The sequence below is a fragment of the Periplaneta americana genome, chromosome 17 (assembly GCF_040183065.1).
Source record: "Periplaneta americana isolate PAMFEO1 chromosome 17, P.americana_PAMFEO1_priV1, whole genome shotgun sequence".
In the NCBI taxonomy this organism is placed as follows: Eukaryota; Metazoa; Arthropoda; class Insecta; order Blattodea; family Blattidae; genus Periplaneta; species Periplaneta americana.
The window spans coordinates 4484851-4500844 of record NC_091133.1 but is presented as its reverse complement, the minus strand read 5'-3'; the positions used below and the strand labels follow the sequence as shown (position 1 = coordinate 4500844).

The window sequence follows — 15994 nt, the reverse complement described above, 5'->3', positions numbered from 1 at the left end:
AATGAGATAAAGTAAATAAAATATATATTTGCTTTAAGCCCGATGAGACAGTCAATAAATGTTTAATCTTTTATTCGAATTAATTATCCAACATGCAGAATTACATAATTTTGTTAAAAGTCCTATTGATGGACGTCACTATACTTTGAAAAAAAAAAATATTACACTATATTTACTTAATTATCTTATGTCATAAATGTTAAATGTTACGTTTTATTTAACGACGCTCGCAACTGCAGAGAGGTTATATCAGCATCGCCGGATGTGCCGGAATTTTGTCCCACAGGAGTTCTTTTACATGCCAGTAAATCTACTGACATGAGCCTGTCGCATTTAATCACACTTAAATGCCATCGACCTGGCCCGGGACCGAACCCGCAACCTTGGACATAGAAGGCCAGCGCTATACCAACTCGCCAACCAGGTCGACCTTATGTCATATATATACTTACTGACCTGTAACGAACTTTGATAAAATAAGAAAAACATATTAAAGGATCTGTGCTCAAATACACTAAAATCAGTGCATATAAAAACAACATAAGCAAAAACATAAACTCATACACAATTTTAATGATACAGGACTGTAATTATTCTTCCAGAAATTGGACCTATTTATTAAAATAGTTGGAGAAAAATGTATGGAATTTTATGTAGAATTCGCTCGAACATTTAAAGTAAATTTGTATTGTTAATATCTTCAAGTCTAATAATATATGCGATGTAAACATTATTTTAGTTGATCGTACAGCAACAAATCATGGCCGAACTTTACAATACTCAACAAATTACTCACATTAAAATTAAAGGTATTCCCTAATGTATTTCAAAGGATAACATTCTAGAATGCACTGCAAGATATCTAGTGGTCAAGGTTCACTTTCCACAAACTTTGCACACATGTATTACTACACACACAATTCACATAGAATAATTCTTCTCAGGTTCTCAGCCGGATGAGTTCATTCAAGGATTGAAAGTCGTGGCCGGTATATAAATAGCCTGTCGGCATTCCCACTGCAGACATCCTCCTGTCGTGTTCTGGCTGAAAACAGGTTGCCAAGCTGTACTCAGCTGCAGACCTCAGTCTCTGCTGATGCAGGAACATGGCCCCTCAGCACTTCAGACCTGAAGAAGGCGGAGATAGTCATCGGAAGCTCCGAGTCAACAACACTAAACTTACGTAGCTGAGAAACCGGGAAGTATTACTCATTATCCAACGCCGGGAAAGTCACAAGTCTTAAATAATTCATATAATTTATCTCTGGCCTGCATGTACGCGTATATGCACTCTTAGTCGATCCTTAAGCGCGAAACATTTTCCGCAGAAATTACATTTGAAAGGCCTTTCGCCAGTGTGAAGGAATTCATGATTTTTAAGATGTCCAGATTCTGTAAAACACTTTCCACATACATTGCACTTAAATGGTCGCTCGCCTGTGTGGACGCGTGTATGTCTTCCGAGACTTGCACCATTAGAAAAACTTTTTCCGCATACAGCGCATTTAAACTGTCTCTTCCTTGCGTGTAAGCACCTATGTTCTTCCGGTCGCGCGAAACTCTTTCCACAGATTTCGCAATTTAATAGCCTTTCACCAGTGTGTAAGGGTTCATGTTTCTTTAACTGACACGATTGGGTGAAAGACTTACCACAGACACCACACACAAATGGCCTTTCGCCTGTGTGTACCCTTTCATGGGTCTTTAGATTGCACAAGATTGTAAAAGACTTTCCACAGACATCGCATGCAAATGGCCTTTCGCCTGTGTGCAACCGTTCATGGGCCTTCAAATCCGACGATCGTATGAAAGACTTATTACAGACATCGCATTGGAATTGCCTGTCGCCTGTATGTAGGCTTGTATGTGCTTTGAGACTCTCCATGCTCGAAAGCAACTTACCACACACTTCGCATTTAAATTGTCTCTTGCCTGTGTGTAAACCTGCATGTTTTTTTAAGTTTCCCGATTGAGAGAAACACTTTCCACAGACATTACATATGAATGGCCTTTCGCCTGTGTGTAAGCGTAAATGTTGTTTCAATATTCCCGATTGAGTGAAACACTTTCCACAGATATCGCATTTGAATGGCTTTTCGCCTGTGTGTAAACGTTCATGTTTTTTTAAATCTCCTGATTGCGCGAAACACTTTCCACAGAAATCACATTTGAATGGCCTTTCGCCGGTGTGTAAGCGTGAATGTTCTGTTAATTTTCCCGATTGCGAGAAACACTTTCCACAGATATCGCATTTGAATGGTCTTTCGCCTGTATGTAAACGTGTATGTTGTTTTAAGTTTCTCGCTTGCGAGAAACATTTTCCACAGACATCGCATTTGAATGGCCTTTTGCCTGTATGTATGAGGGAGTGTTTTGTTAGTTGTGCGAATTCCGAGAAACTCTTCCCACAGACAAAGCACTGCAATGACTTTTTGAATGTATGAATTCGGACATGACGTTTTAGAGATTGCAGCGTTACAAAAACCTTGTTACATATATTACATTTGACAGATTCATGGCTTATGACGCCATTAACTGAAGCGACAAGTCCGTAGCTGCCACTGTGAGTTACTTTCTGTTCGTCACTGGCAATCCCGTCGCACCATGATGACTCAGTCTTCTTAATATTATCCGCAATGCTGTAATGAAAATGTATCATTATATCAACAGTAATGTCACTAAACGTTTTGATTCTATGCATAAATCTGTGAGTGGAACACGAACACATTTATCTAGAGAAAATCAAAACTCGAGTGGAATTTAATTCACTATTACACGTTTAGAAGAAAGTATATAAAGATTAGAAGTAATAAATTACACTAATACAATAAAATATCAACTGACTTATTAAAAATTCTACTTCACTCATGTTAGCTTCACCAAAACATTTGAATGGAACAGCCATTTTCAGTTGATTGTCTATGAGGTAAACAAATGACGATCGCAGAGCCTGTTTCATAGGCCTAGTACCGTAAATAATTTTCAGTTTCAAATGTTGACAAACAAAAAAACAAATGCTAGGGAGATGATAAAAATGGAAGAAAGTATATAAAGCTCAGAAGAAATAAAGTACTCTAATAAATCAAAATATTAATTGACTTACTAAAATTCTATTTCACTAATGTTCCCTTCACCAAAACGTTTGAACGGAGTCGCAATTTTCAGTTGACTATCTATGTGGGAAACAAATGACGATCGCAAAGAATGTTTTATAGTATCATGAAGAATTTTCAGTTTGAAATGTTCGCAAAGAAACAAACGCTAGGGAAGTGATAAAACAAATAAATGCTAGGGAAGTGATAAAAATAAACAAATGCTAGGGAAGTGACAAAATTGTAGGAATGAACAACCATGATTGGTTGAAGCACGTCCTTTAGTACCATTTTATTGGTCAGAAGTTGTATGACGAAGTAGAAGTGTAAGTCATTTTAACAATTTATTGGCAGTGTGGTGAGATCAAAATATAAAGATATGAACATTCTATCACCAGATAATAATAGTATATATTGAGGTTTCATTCTCTGCAATGTGGAAAGAAATTGCAATTTGTAATATATTTCTTATCTGTATTATCTAGGACATAATTAATGTTACAGTAATCAGCATCAGTGACCTGCATGCACAGCATACCATGTCGGTTACACCACGCTTCACTGAGATCCTATAAATACTGAGTGACTGGATATACAGAGAACCAGCAGAAAGGAGAGACTCCAGACGTTTGAGATGGGCAGGGCATGTAGCACGTATAGGTGAATCCAGTAATGCATATAGAGTGTTAATGGGAGACCTGAAGGAAAATACCTTTGGGAAGGCCGAGACGTAGATGGGAGGATAATATTAAAATGGATTTGAGGAAGGTGCTACGTGTTGCTAGGGACTGGATTAATCTTGCTCAGGATAAGGACCAATGGCGGACTTATGTGAGGGCGCCAATGTACCTCTGGGTTCTCTAGAAGCCATTTCTAAGTAAGGAAACTATTTTACACTTTTACATTTTATGTAGGTCCAAAGACAATACCCTACACAAAGTGTTAAATATTCTGATATGGGAAAAACGATCAAGGTCCATCAATAATCGAAATTGAGTTAATGATGCCATCTTATAGTGGAAAGGGAGTACTATCATGTGGTCTAGCTAGTTTTCTGTTAAAACGATCTGGTCTTGAAAATGAGCGTTGAAGTTTTCATGTCCTTAAGAAGAACGATCAAGCTCCAGTCGGTTCTGTGAAAGAACGATCAAGATCCATTTTTCTACTCTGCTTTTCCTCCCATGTTTTGCCGTGTAATGCTGCAGCTTTGTGTTGCTGACTTTCCGGCAATTTATGTAAAATGATCTGAACGATAATTTCATTACTTTTCCACTGTTGAGTAAGAAAGCAATAATTATTTTTCGCACTAAAGTAAACAAGGTCTTATATTGCAGCTTGTTTCATGAATATTCTTTGAAGTTTGTGTTAATTGTTCCGGACGTTGTCTTAAAAATAAGCCATAAATGAAATGGAGGTATCAGAAATAGCAGACAATATAGCTATGCAGAATGCAAGTACAAAGAAAATAAGTTTTTTGACGTACTTCTAACTCACCGAAAAGAATACAGACCATGAGTCACATTACAGGAGACGATTGTTTAGTGTTTTGGATTGAGATGTTCTCATAAATTTTACTTATAAAAAGGAGTGGATTAATGAGGGCACTGAAATCTAATTGTTTCTTATGTTACATAGAATGCTCACCTGACGGGCTTATCATTGAAAATTCTATACTATAAGGTCATACAAGCAAATCCACTGATTTTCGCGAATTAGTACAGCATAAGTTTTGGGTATTACAGAAGTGACGCAAGAATTTGCGATAAATTTAGAGCCAATATATCTTAACTGGAATTACAAATAAACAAAGATGAAGATGCAACTCAGATACACAATTTGAATAGGCAGAAACCATATCTCACAACAATTCAAAACGAACTAAACAAGAGGAAAGAAGATACTTTGTACGAGGTAAAGCGTTCTGAATGTTTGGATACGTTTGAAATCCAGAAAATCTATGATTAACTTAGCAATTTGTATGGATTACCAGAAGAATCTTCCGATTCCTAAAATTTCAACACGTGAAGTATATTACCGCAGGCAACTATCGTTTTTCGTATTAAGTCCATACACTTTCTACTGGGAAATCTGCATTTTGTACATACAACAAAACGCCTGTGGTATTTCTGTTCTGAAATTCTGCCTGACGTTGTGTGAATTCAATATGGTCTGTGAATCCTGTTAAGGACAGAGTAACAAATTTTGTTGTGATCCGATTTTTCCATTTCTCAATGCACATAATGAAGAAATTTTGTCTGTCAGCAACATTTGCAGCAAGAGGCCATTCGTCCCTCGAGTGCAATAATAATATGCAATTTATAAACCAGAAGATAAGATGTGACTTTACTGATGACTAGTGACGTGAGATTGCTAATCCTAGCAAGAAATCTGAACCATTCTTCATAGTTGACTGCAAGATGGAATAAGTATTTTATGAATGGGGATAATCTCTGAATAGGTACCTTACTGCAAAAAGAAAGCCCTTTCGTCTAGAGGTCCATTGCAATTTACCACATAAAATAAGACACGAAAATTGTGTTCCTGACAGTCATCCAGCGGACGATACAAAATCTATATAGAGAGTTTCTATTTTTTTGTCAAAAATATTTCATCTTCAATTTTATTTACCGTATTTTAATTTAAAATACTATTAAGGAACTAAATTAGTCTTTAACAATCATTTTTTAACATTATTTTAATTATATTTCAGACCACTGAAAACAAAATCATAAGAAAAACCACGCGAAAGGGTTGAAAATTCTCAACAGCTTTACATGATGACATATTTCAAAACTGAAAAATGCAATGACTTTCAAATATTGAAACAGTTCTCCAGTCTCGCAGTACAAGACTAATGAAAGGAAAAGAAAAATTATATTTTTAAATTACATATCAGACGGCCAAAAACAAATTAACTGTTTGAGTTAGAAGTGGTGTTTCACTATAATGGACGCTGTATTCCATGTATCTCGAAGTATCTATTTGGACTTTGATCGTTATTTTAGAAGTTTACACATTGTTCATATTGCATTTTCCATTGTTGCCACCCAAATTTGGAACAAAATGTCATTGTTTAATTAATAAATCATCGTTCTTTAGATTTCACTATGTCAGTGTCTATTAAATACACGTTTAACCAAGTATTAAAATTGAAAATAGATTTTCTCGAAACTTTCTAAAATGACCTTGATCGTTATTCCTGTGTACCCATCAAATGCTTAACAAAGACTGGTACTGGTATACGATTTTGATGGGGCTAATTTATTACCTCCTTTTGTAGAAGTAAGTAAGTTGTAAGAAAACATGGTAAGAGGAGGATTAAGTGATATAAAACGTAGCAATGAGATTTGTTGCAGGCTACAGAGAATTATATCGCATGCATGCTATTTAGAAGTCACGAAAGATTTTAAATTTGTGTGACATTTTAAGAAGAAATAATAATAATAATAATAATAATAATAATAATAATAATAATAATAATATTTTCGTTTATAAAACAGTTGGGTTTATTCAGGTTTAAACCAATTTCTGAGAATCTCCACACTGTTCACCACCTCATCTGCTGTCACCTTGCACCTTGATTCTCACTGCATGTTCCATATTACAATTTTTTTTTAATTTTCAGGACTTCTTATAAAAATCATCACTTATACTGCTTCATACAAACTCTGATCTACTGTAATGTTTCTTTACCTGTCACGGAAACTACACGGAAACACTTTTACACCAGCTATTACAACAAATTGCAGGATCTATACACCTAAATCCATTTCGAGTTCTAAACCTTCCCAGCCCCAGGAACAACCTATATTACAACAATTATGTTCCATTCATACTACTCCCCATTTCAGTTTGGTTGAGAGGCTTTCCCCTCTACTCACACTCTCTACTGTCAGTGAAGGGGAAGGTGCTACAGTCCGTCGTAAAAACGTTCGACTAATTGACGTACAACACAAAGTGCCAAAATCTATATTTCGAAAGTCCATACCAAGAAATCAATTCTATTTTTATTACTGTCTATATCAATAATTTGCATATTAAAATATTTAATGAGTTCAATATATGACAGTTACTTGTAACGTAAGAAGAAATAAATACTAAAACAGGCGTACAACTGACATATTAAATTTAAGTATTTCGATCTTAATAAGCATAGGTCTACTGAACCAGTAGTAATGCGTTTCTACGTTCAGCTACACAAATTATAGTACTGTGCAGTGAATTTAAGTGGAATTATGAATAATAACATTATAATACAAAGCCTGTATTATGACATGCATTATAATAAAATTAGAACTAGAAATATTTTTATAGACTTTCATAATCTGTTTTGTGCGGAAATCAAGAATTAATTTAAATTAACATACTTCGAGAATTTTGGTAGGTTGTTATCACTATTATCTTCATCATCGTTCACCGCAGCTAATATTTTGTCTAAAGTTGGCAGTTCTTGACGAAAAAAGAATTTGTGAACTTTAGATCTTATTGTTGATTTTGTGAATTCGTCGTATTTTTCTAATAGTGGAACAGTTTTGCGAAATTTCACCGGACTCTTTAATTTATTGTCATTCATCTTCGCCTCTCTTCTGATGCGATAAACACTTGCTTTTCCCACACCCGTCAGTTTCCCCGTCATCTCAGCCACCTTTTCTAAACTGTAAGTTGGATTTTCAGCACATAACGTTTGAAATAAATTCAACACACATCTCTTCTGACCACTTCGCATTGGTTTACCTTTTTTATGTTTTATAACACTGCTGGAAGCCATAATGTTCGTTAAATAATTTACAAACTACGATAAAATACGGTCCTAAGCCTAAATAAAAAAAACTATGTACTTATATAAGAAATTAACACTACACTATGTGCACTATTTCCTATACAGATATTCACAAACCACTACGAAGTAAACTGTCAGGACGAAACAAATCTCAAACCACTCAGGGCAAAAGATAAATGTTTTCTCCACCGCTAGTTGCTACACTGCGACATACACACTGGGACAATCTGCACTGTGTCGCTCCCCAACATTCAAACCAACATTCGTTAATTTTATTAGTAGCCAGTTGAAAATATTATAACAATGACACTACAATATACTGAAACAAGTCATTGTCAAACATCTGTATAGCTGCATTTTATATCCCCTAGTGTACTTTATTAAATATTTTATTTTGTTCTGTGTACAGCGTAGGGGGTGCAGGTATAAGAAGTAACAGCTACTGCTCCGTCGCTAACGGTATCTGGTGAATAGGGAGGGGGAAAAGAATGTCTTCGCGCCCTCTCAACTTGCAAGAAATGCCGTTTAATACTGAATAAAGCCAATTCACAAGTTTAGAGGAAAACGAATGGGCTACTATGTGGTATGAATTTTTAATAAAAAAATTCATTAGGTACTTCACTCAAAAATAGCTTCAATCATCTGTTACTTATTTCACTTCCCATATCAACAATAGTTACCGATTTGAAGCAGGAGATTCTGTGAATATTAACCCTATTCATTTATGACTCAATCTACTATATTTCTATGTTGTACTGATATTAATACTGCTACTACAATTACCGGTACCACTATTACCAGAGCTGCTGCTGCTACTACTAATACTTTTAATTTCACTATTACTATAGCACCTACTACTATTACTGCTACAGCTAATACTGCTCCTTTCACCACATACTATCTGAAAAAAGAAATCATACTAGAGGGGTCACCTTTCTTATTTAGGTTTCATGTACCACAAACAAAGGACAAATGAAAATAATGGTAAAACATGCAGGTTGTGCATAAGGAAATCCATGGGCAGAGGAAGAACAGTGACTCAAGAAGCTCCACTGAAGATTTTAAAGGTTATTGAGTACAACCATGCCTCTAATGTTAAGTTGTGAGATAAAGAGTTACATCCTGACGAAACTCCTGCTAGGATCATTAGAGAAGGTGTGGCTCGTGTAGATGTAGGAGTGTGCCACATTTACCGAAAAGAAGAGCTCTAATACGTACAATCAGCAGAAGACGGCAAGCAAAATTCCCAGGAAACCCTGTGTCACTGACTGATTTGTTAGACATTGATCGTGAGTATACAAATACATTAAGGAGAGCGATTTCTGCTGATTATTCTAATTTAGCCGGACAAGACGCAGAAAAATGTATTGTTTTTGCGACCAATGAAAATAATCGTCATCTGTGTGGTTCATGGACGGCACTTTTAAAGTGTCATCACCAATATTTATGCAATTATTTACAATACATGGCTTTTATCAAGGAAATCAATCTCCGTTTGTGTATTGTCTTTTACCCACAAGAGGAGGAAGAAGACTCTGTTCCTTTCACCTTGGTCAGACTGTTCAGAATAAAGAAATTATGATGATCATAGAAACAGAGCATTTCGGAATGGTATCCATGAACTTCTAAATCTTGCTTTCGTGCCATACCTGCTGCATATGGGCTATTTCATATGAAATCGATCACTAAAAAACCTCGCATTTTTTATACTCTAATTTTTTTCCTGTTTATACAAGGTGCTCAGGAGAGTGCATTTTCAAAAATATACTATCGAAAGTCAAACGGTTTTCGTAATATTGAGCGACAAATTTAGCGTATTTTATAAAAACAAACCTCTTTCAGCGCTCAGAACTCTGGAACCGTTTACTGCAGAACATTCAACGGCAGCTCATTTTGAAGCTGACATTTGGTAGGTTATATTAAGAAGTAATCCTTATTTTTATTGTATATAGAGAGACAGCTAATCTGATTTTACTTACTTTTAGGCTTTTTGCCCATTTGTAAAAATGTAAAAAAAATTGAGAAAAAATCTTGCATTATTAAGAGGGATTCGGCATTGTCTGCTTAGTGGTACAGCAATAAGTTTCGAGGGTATTAAATAGATTATTTTCACACGCCTAGACTTGAATGGCGCAGTACCACACGCAATGGCCGAGAGCTGAAGATAAGCGAGCGTTTGGCGTCATTTTACTCCTGTGTTTATGAAAACTTGTGATACAGCTAGCCCAGCTATGGGCTACTAGACGAAACATCAGTGTTTGTCTCCTGGCCTTGCTTGTCTCGGCTAGTTCCCGCCTCACAGTCAGCTGGTTAGTTCACGCATGTACTATTTATTTTCTTTATTTTATATTTTCAATACTTTCTTATCAACGTGCCATCAGTAAAAAAATATGTGTTTATTTGTACTTTCAATGCGGAATCTAACTATATATTTTTTAAATATGTTTTCCTTGGCAAAGGCGCCTTAATGAGGAAAAATCTAAATTTCTCCATTTCCATAAAAAGTAAGAAAATCTGTTTACATGTCAATATAAACTTTAATTTCTCAGCATCAAAATAAACCATGATTTTGATCATTGGGTGAAAGGGTTTTGGAGCTACTCCAGTTTAAAGTTGCTAATTTTATGAAAATACGGTAATTTAAATATTTTTAATTTAAACACTACGAAGTTCTGATGCCTCAAACTTTGCACAAAGCATTGTATCACAGTTCTCTACGTACAAAAAATTTTTATTGTATTTAGAAATTGTAAGGTCAATTTTCCCTATATTTGGGTCGATTTGAGATGGAATAGCTCATATGAAGAACTTTACAATACAGTCCCAGATGAACTAATTGATATACTGGAGTATTTTGACGTTACCTATGTTAGAGGTAGGAGGAGAGCACGCCTGACTTATGGAATCAGTTTACTGCAAAATGAACCACGCACCAAGAAGTTAACGGAAGATTGGCATCGAAGATTTGAAGTGATGGTCGGAAAACATCATCCATCACTGTATTCCCTTATAAAACAAATCATAAAGGAACAAGAAGATAATCATCAAATGGTGTTGCAATTGGCTGCGGGAAGACAGATTCGACGTAAACGTAAACCAGAATATGAAAGGGTCAACAGACGACTTCAAAATATTTCCCAGAGATATCCAGAGTACAAGAATCATGGTGCTATTGTAGAATAGGCCCTACCTAAGAACTTGTGGTCATAATTTTACGTTATAGTAGTTAGGAGTACAGTATTCCATACTACATAAAATCATGCAACATAAATTGAAGACATAAACCGTAATGCAAAAAAACCAATAGGTTATGTATTATATAGCTGTATGTTAATAATGTTATGTGAAATTTTTGGAAATAAAATTTCCGTATGTCAAATGTCGCATTGATGTGAATTTTGTTAAATAGGTCAAATGGCGCAGGTCAGTTGTCTGCCTCCGATATTAAGACTCTGCATTGGAAGAAATAATACTTTCAATAGTGGTAATTACGGACCAAGTACATATATCAATGCCTCAATTACATCCTTAACGTGGTTATTTACCTCTAATTTTGTACCAAATTCTAGTTACATAAATTGAAATACCTTTACATATCACATGCACATATTTTCAACATTGAATCTTGATTCTTATGCATTTTAGTACAGAAAAATAGCCTGAATATGACAAGGATAAATTAAGAATAAAAATCAAAGCATTTTGGGAGATCAACTACAATTTTGTATAAAAGTCGTACAGTTAACATATCTTAAAGAAAGCCATAGGCATTTTACATAATCATTTATATCATGTTTAATTTTTAAACTTTCTAAATTGCATATTGTGCTATGATTGCCACCTATTGTATTGATTTTTCTCTCTATTCCATATATGCATTTTTTTTTTCCGATCTATATCTGTTATGACAGGCGGATGTATTAATAATAAGGTGGGGTAGAAACAATAAGCGGGTTTGAATTAATAGCTATTTTGAATCTAGCGGGTTGTTTGTTGTGAACGTGTGGCAGGACTGTGGAGTGCACCTTGGAAATGAGTTCTCCAGTTTGTTTTCTCTCTCCATTCTGTCAGTGAGTCATGGAGCAGTGGATAGTGAGGGAGCATATTTGTGCTGCATTTTTTTTTTTATTTTAGTAGGTTATTTTACGACGCTTTATCAACATCTAGGTTATTTAGCGTCTGAATGAGATGAAGGTGATAATGCCGGTGAAATGAGTCTGGGTCCAACACCGAAAGTTACCCAGCATTTGCTCATATTGGGTTGAGGGAAAACCCCGGAAAAAACCTCAACCAGGTAACTTGCCCCGACCGGGAATCGAACCCGGGCCACCTGGTTTCGCGGCCAGACGCGCTGACCCTTAGTCCACAGGTGTGGACTTTGTGCTGTAAACTGGTACATCAGAACCAATTCAATCACACAACCACAGAGAGCATTTCGACAGGAACTTAATCGTCGTGATGCACATCTAAGGATGCTATTCATCGTTGAGAGCATCAAAAACAAATCACCACCTGGACGACCTCGTTCTGTATGCAGAGAAGAAAACATACCACGAGTACCAACATTTGTGCAACGGAGTCCACGATGATCGGCAAGGAAACATGCCATTGTTTTAAACATGTCGGGTCGAAGCATGAGACATAATGATTTGAGGTTACACCCTTACAAGATTAAAGTTCTGCAACGTCTCATGGATCAAGATAAGACTGTGCATTTTGAATTTTGTCACAGCATAATGGAATTGGTAACAGAATATCCGACACTGGTAAACAATCTTGTCATGAGTGACGAAGCACATTTTCATGTCAGTGGAAGTGTTAAACAGAATATGCGATATTGGGCTCCTAACAATTCCTGTGAACTCCATTAGTGTCCACTTCATGATCCAAAGGTGACAGTTTGGTGCACTGCAATGGATACCAAAATAATCGGACCGTATTTCTTTGAGGATGAAGCTGGAGAGACGTGTACTGTGAATTCCATGCGCTACACAAACATGATTGAAACTTTTCTTGCGCTTCAACTTCAAGATACTGATGGTCTGTGGTTCCAGCAAGATGGCATAACCTCACATACTGCAAGAATAAGCATGGCAGCAGTACGGATCTTGTTTCCAGGACGTCTAATTTCCAGGTTCGGACACGTGGCATGGTCACCTCGTTCTCCGGACCTTACAGCACCTGATTATTTCTTGTGGGGCTACTTAAAGCAGAAAGTGTTTCATACCAGACCAGCATACATTCAAGATTTAAAAAACTGAATCCGAGAGGAGATAAACGGTATACAGCCATCTACATTAAGACAAGTTATGACTGACTTTGAACGACGTATGCAACAGTGCATTGAAAATGATAGTGGGCACTTAAAAGACGTTATCTTCTACTCGTTAAACATCTTTTTCATAATGCAGTGAATTAACATGATTAATAAACTGACAGCAATATTTAATTTCTGTTTTAGCTTTTGAATATACTCTGAAAAATATAAATATATGATAGTCTACTCAAAAAGAGGACTAATTTGACTTTATTTATAGAGTATTTCGATTATGTGCAAATCGCCGGTTTATAAGCAAAACACATTAATTTAAAAATATATATATTATTTTTGAGAAAAATAAGTACGTTTGAAAGTTCTGACAAAATTGAATCCCCAAAAGATGATTCCTTTTAGTAAGTTGTTTCTCTCTATGTGTATTTTATTTTCCAATTCCGAGTTTATGAGCATACATTATCGTGAGAATTCAGTTTTGTCACAACTTTCAAACGCCTTTCTCTCAGAAGTAATATTTTTTACTTAATGTGTTTTGCTTGTAAACCGACGATATTAATAAGTAATAAGTATTCCAAAACACTATATGAAGTAGCTGCGTTAATCGATAAAGGAATCGTTTCTAATATTGCATTTATTATTACGAGATTTGGCATTTAAAACTGACAAGAATGTTGTGCTATATAGACTTCAATTTGGTTCATTGAAGTGTAACAAGAGTGCACGTGACAAGAAGTCCTAATAACAATACTTGAACTACAAAGTTTCTCTGCTAACTTAGGTTGTCACTATCTCTTCCGGGCCGAAAGCTGTTTGGACTAGAGGCATTGATACACAAAAGTAGAAGGGATAAATCTTAAATTATATTACAAAATATGATGATTATCAGGCTTGCAAGACTGTTTTCTTAACATTTGTCTTCATATTATGAACGCTATAAAACAAACTCTCTAGCACTTATTGCCTTCATAATCCTTCTACGATTTCCGAGGTCATTCTTATTATAGATCAATTTCATGTAGTAACAGACTGAAAATTAACGCCGTATGTTACAATTTTAATGAAGCAGTGAAAGAAAATACCATGTGAAGACTCACACACCACACTCACCCATCAGGCAAAATCTCATTTTCTTCTGCCGCAACTTCCAGATCCAACTCGTCCTTCACTGTGTCCAAATCACATAACTCTTCCTAAAAATAGACACACAACAGAACAAAAAGATGGCGCAAGTTTACATGAAGAGCACATCGATATTTCATGACATAGGCCTGCATTTAAATCCTACTGAGTCCAAGCAGAAAATTGAGCAGCAAAAAGCACCCCTTGGAGTTCTTATTTCAAAGCATTCTCCCGTTTCCAATACATTAAGAATTCAATTTCTACTGTAAACAAGATATATGAGGATTATCCAGTCATTAAGTAAACGAAATCTAAAATTCCAAAAGTCTGAGGATTTTATTGTGCGCCAGCAAAATTTAACATTAAACCATGCTTTCCAATAAACATTCCTGTACACTATTTTATATCCTCGAAAGTAACAGTTTCAAATACAATACAGTATTCAACATTCTTGCACAAAACTTGCTTAAATATAAATAATGAACCTCAAGTTATTAGTATTTCTGCCAGTCAAAATTGTGAACAGAAACATATTTAATAAGATATATCATGTGACAACATTATACGAGATTCTGAAAAGACAGCCCGCACTTTTCACACAGAATTAAATTTGATTTAAACTCCATATTTTCACGTAATATGAGTTAGATCTTCTATATTTACTTGAAGAATGAGGTGTAGTCAATGAAATACATAATATAACTAATATAGAAATATAAAATTTTCTAGAGTTAAAATGTTAAAAATGTTATATTTTTAAAAAAGTAATGTAACTTTACGACAGATGGGCCCCGTTTCAAGAGTGGTGTGCTTCAAACTATTACTGTACACCCCGGAAGGACGCAAATAGCCAGAGCTCTTGGCCCCTCCTTTAAGCACAACATTACAATCTAGTACCTGGCAGTATTTATATGAAATTTGTCACAATTACAGTGTGTAGTTCGAAGGACACTGAAGATGACACCACATCGGTGTTGAAACAGGACCCGTCTATCATAAAGGCACATTACCTTTTTTAAAAATGTAACACTTTTAACATTTTATATTATGAAGTTCTATAGTTTTAATTAAGTGTTAAAGTGAGCAATAAAAAACAATAAATACAGAACTAACTCGAAGTTCCGGTACATATCAAATTGGCCCATAAGCAAGGTTTTATATGGTATGCGCATATTTTCCATTAATCTGTCTCAAAGAAAACATGTACGGACTAAGTAAACATGGTGGAAACAGAACATGGTATAACACTTGATGTAAATTAACAGCGAAATTAAACAGTTGGAAATATTCATAATCATCTATAGGTAATGTATTAGAACAAATAACAGTTTTATCTGCCAGATCACACGCTCTTCGTCGTGATTTATTTCATTATTGTATGTTAAAATAAATGTAACATATTTCGTAAACCGTTAGGTACTGTTTGTTATCAGCGGCGTATTTTGCGGACTACTGGGGCTACCAGCGGTAGCCCAAGGAAATTAAAGAAAGAAAAAGTTTATAATATAACATAATGTAATAATTTTGTATTATTAGTTTTACCATAGTAATTAAAATTAAAGTAATTGTTAGATTTATATGCGCTCTCTGCTCTCGAAAAGAAACAAGTTGTCAAGGCGGCATCGCTGGAGAAACCGCTTGCTACGTGAGGTAGAATGTGACTGTACCGCGCACGCTGTCCTGTCGCACAACTGCCCATCCCCCCGCTCTCTTCTGTTTCCATCGTGC

The 15994-nt window shown here is 35.5% G+C and overlaps 1 protein-coding gene across 2 annotated transcripts in view; it reads right to left on the bottom strand.

The window, feature by feature from the left end:
* Nucleotides 1-144: 144 nt before the first annotated feature.
* The window catches only part of LOC138693306 (zinc finger protein 665-like), a 54958-nt gene continuing 39108 nt past the window's right edge, over nucleotides 145-15994 (bottom strand). For both annotated transcript variants that reach the window (XM_069817180.1, XM_069817179.1), the window contains exons 4-5: nucleotides 14255-14337; nucleotides 145-2639 (exon numbers count right to left, since the gene is read on the bottom strand). In XM_069817180.1, the coding sequence (XP_069673281.1) occupies nucleotides 1259-2639; nucleotides 14255-14337 (1464 nt within the window). In that variant the 3' untranslated portion in view covers nucleotides 145-1258. The remainder of the gene's footprint in view (nucleotides 2640-14254; nucleotides 14338-15994) is intronic.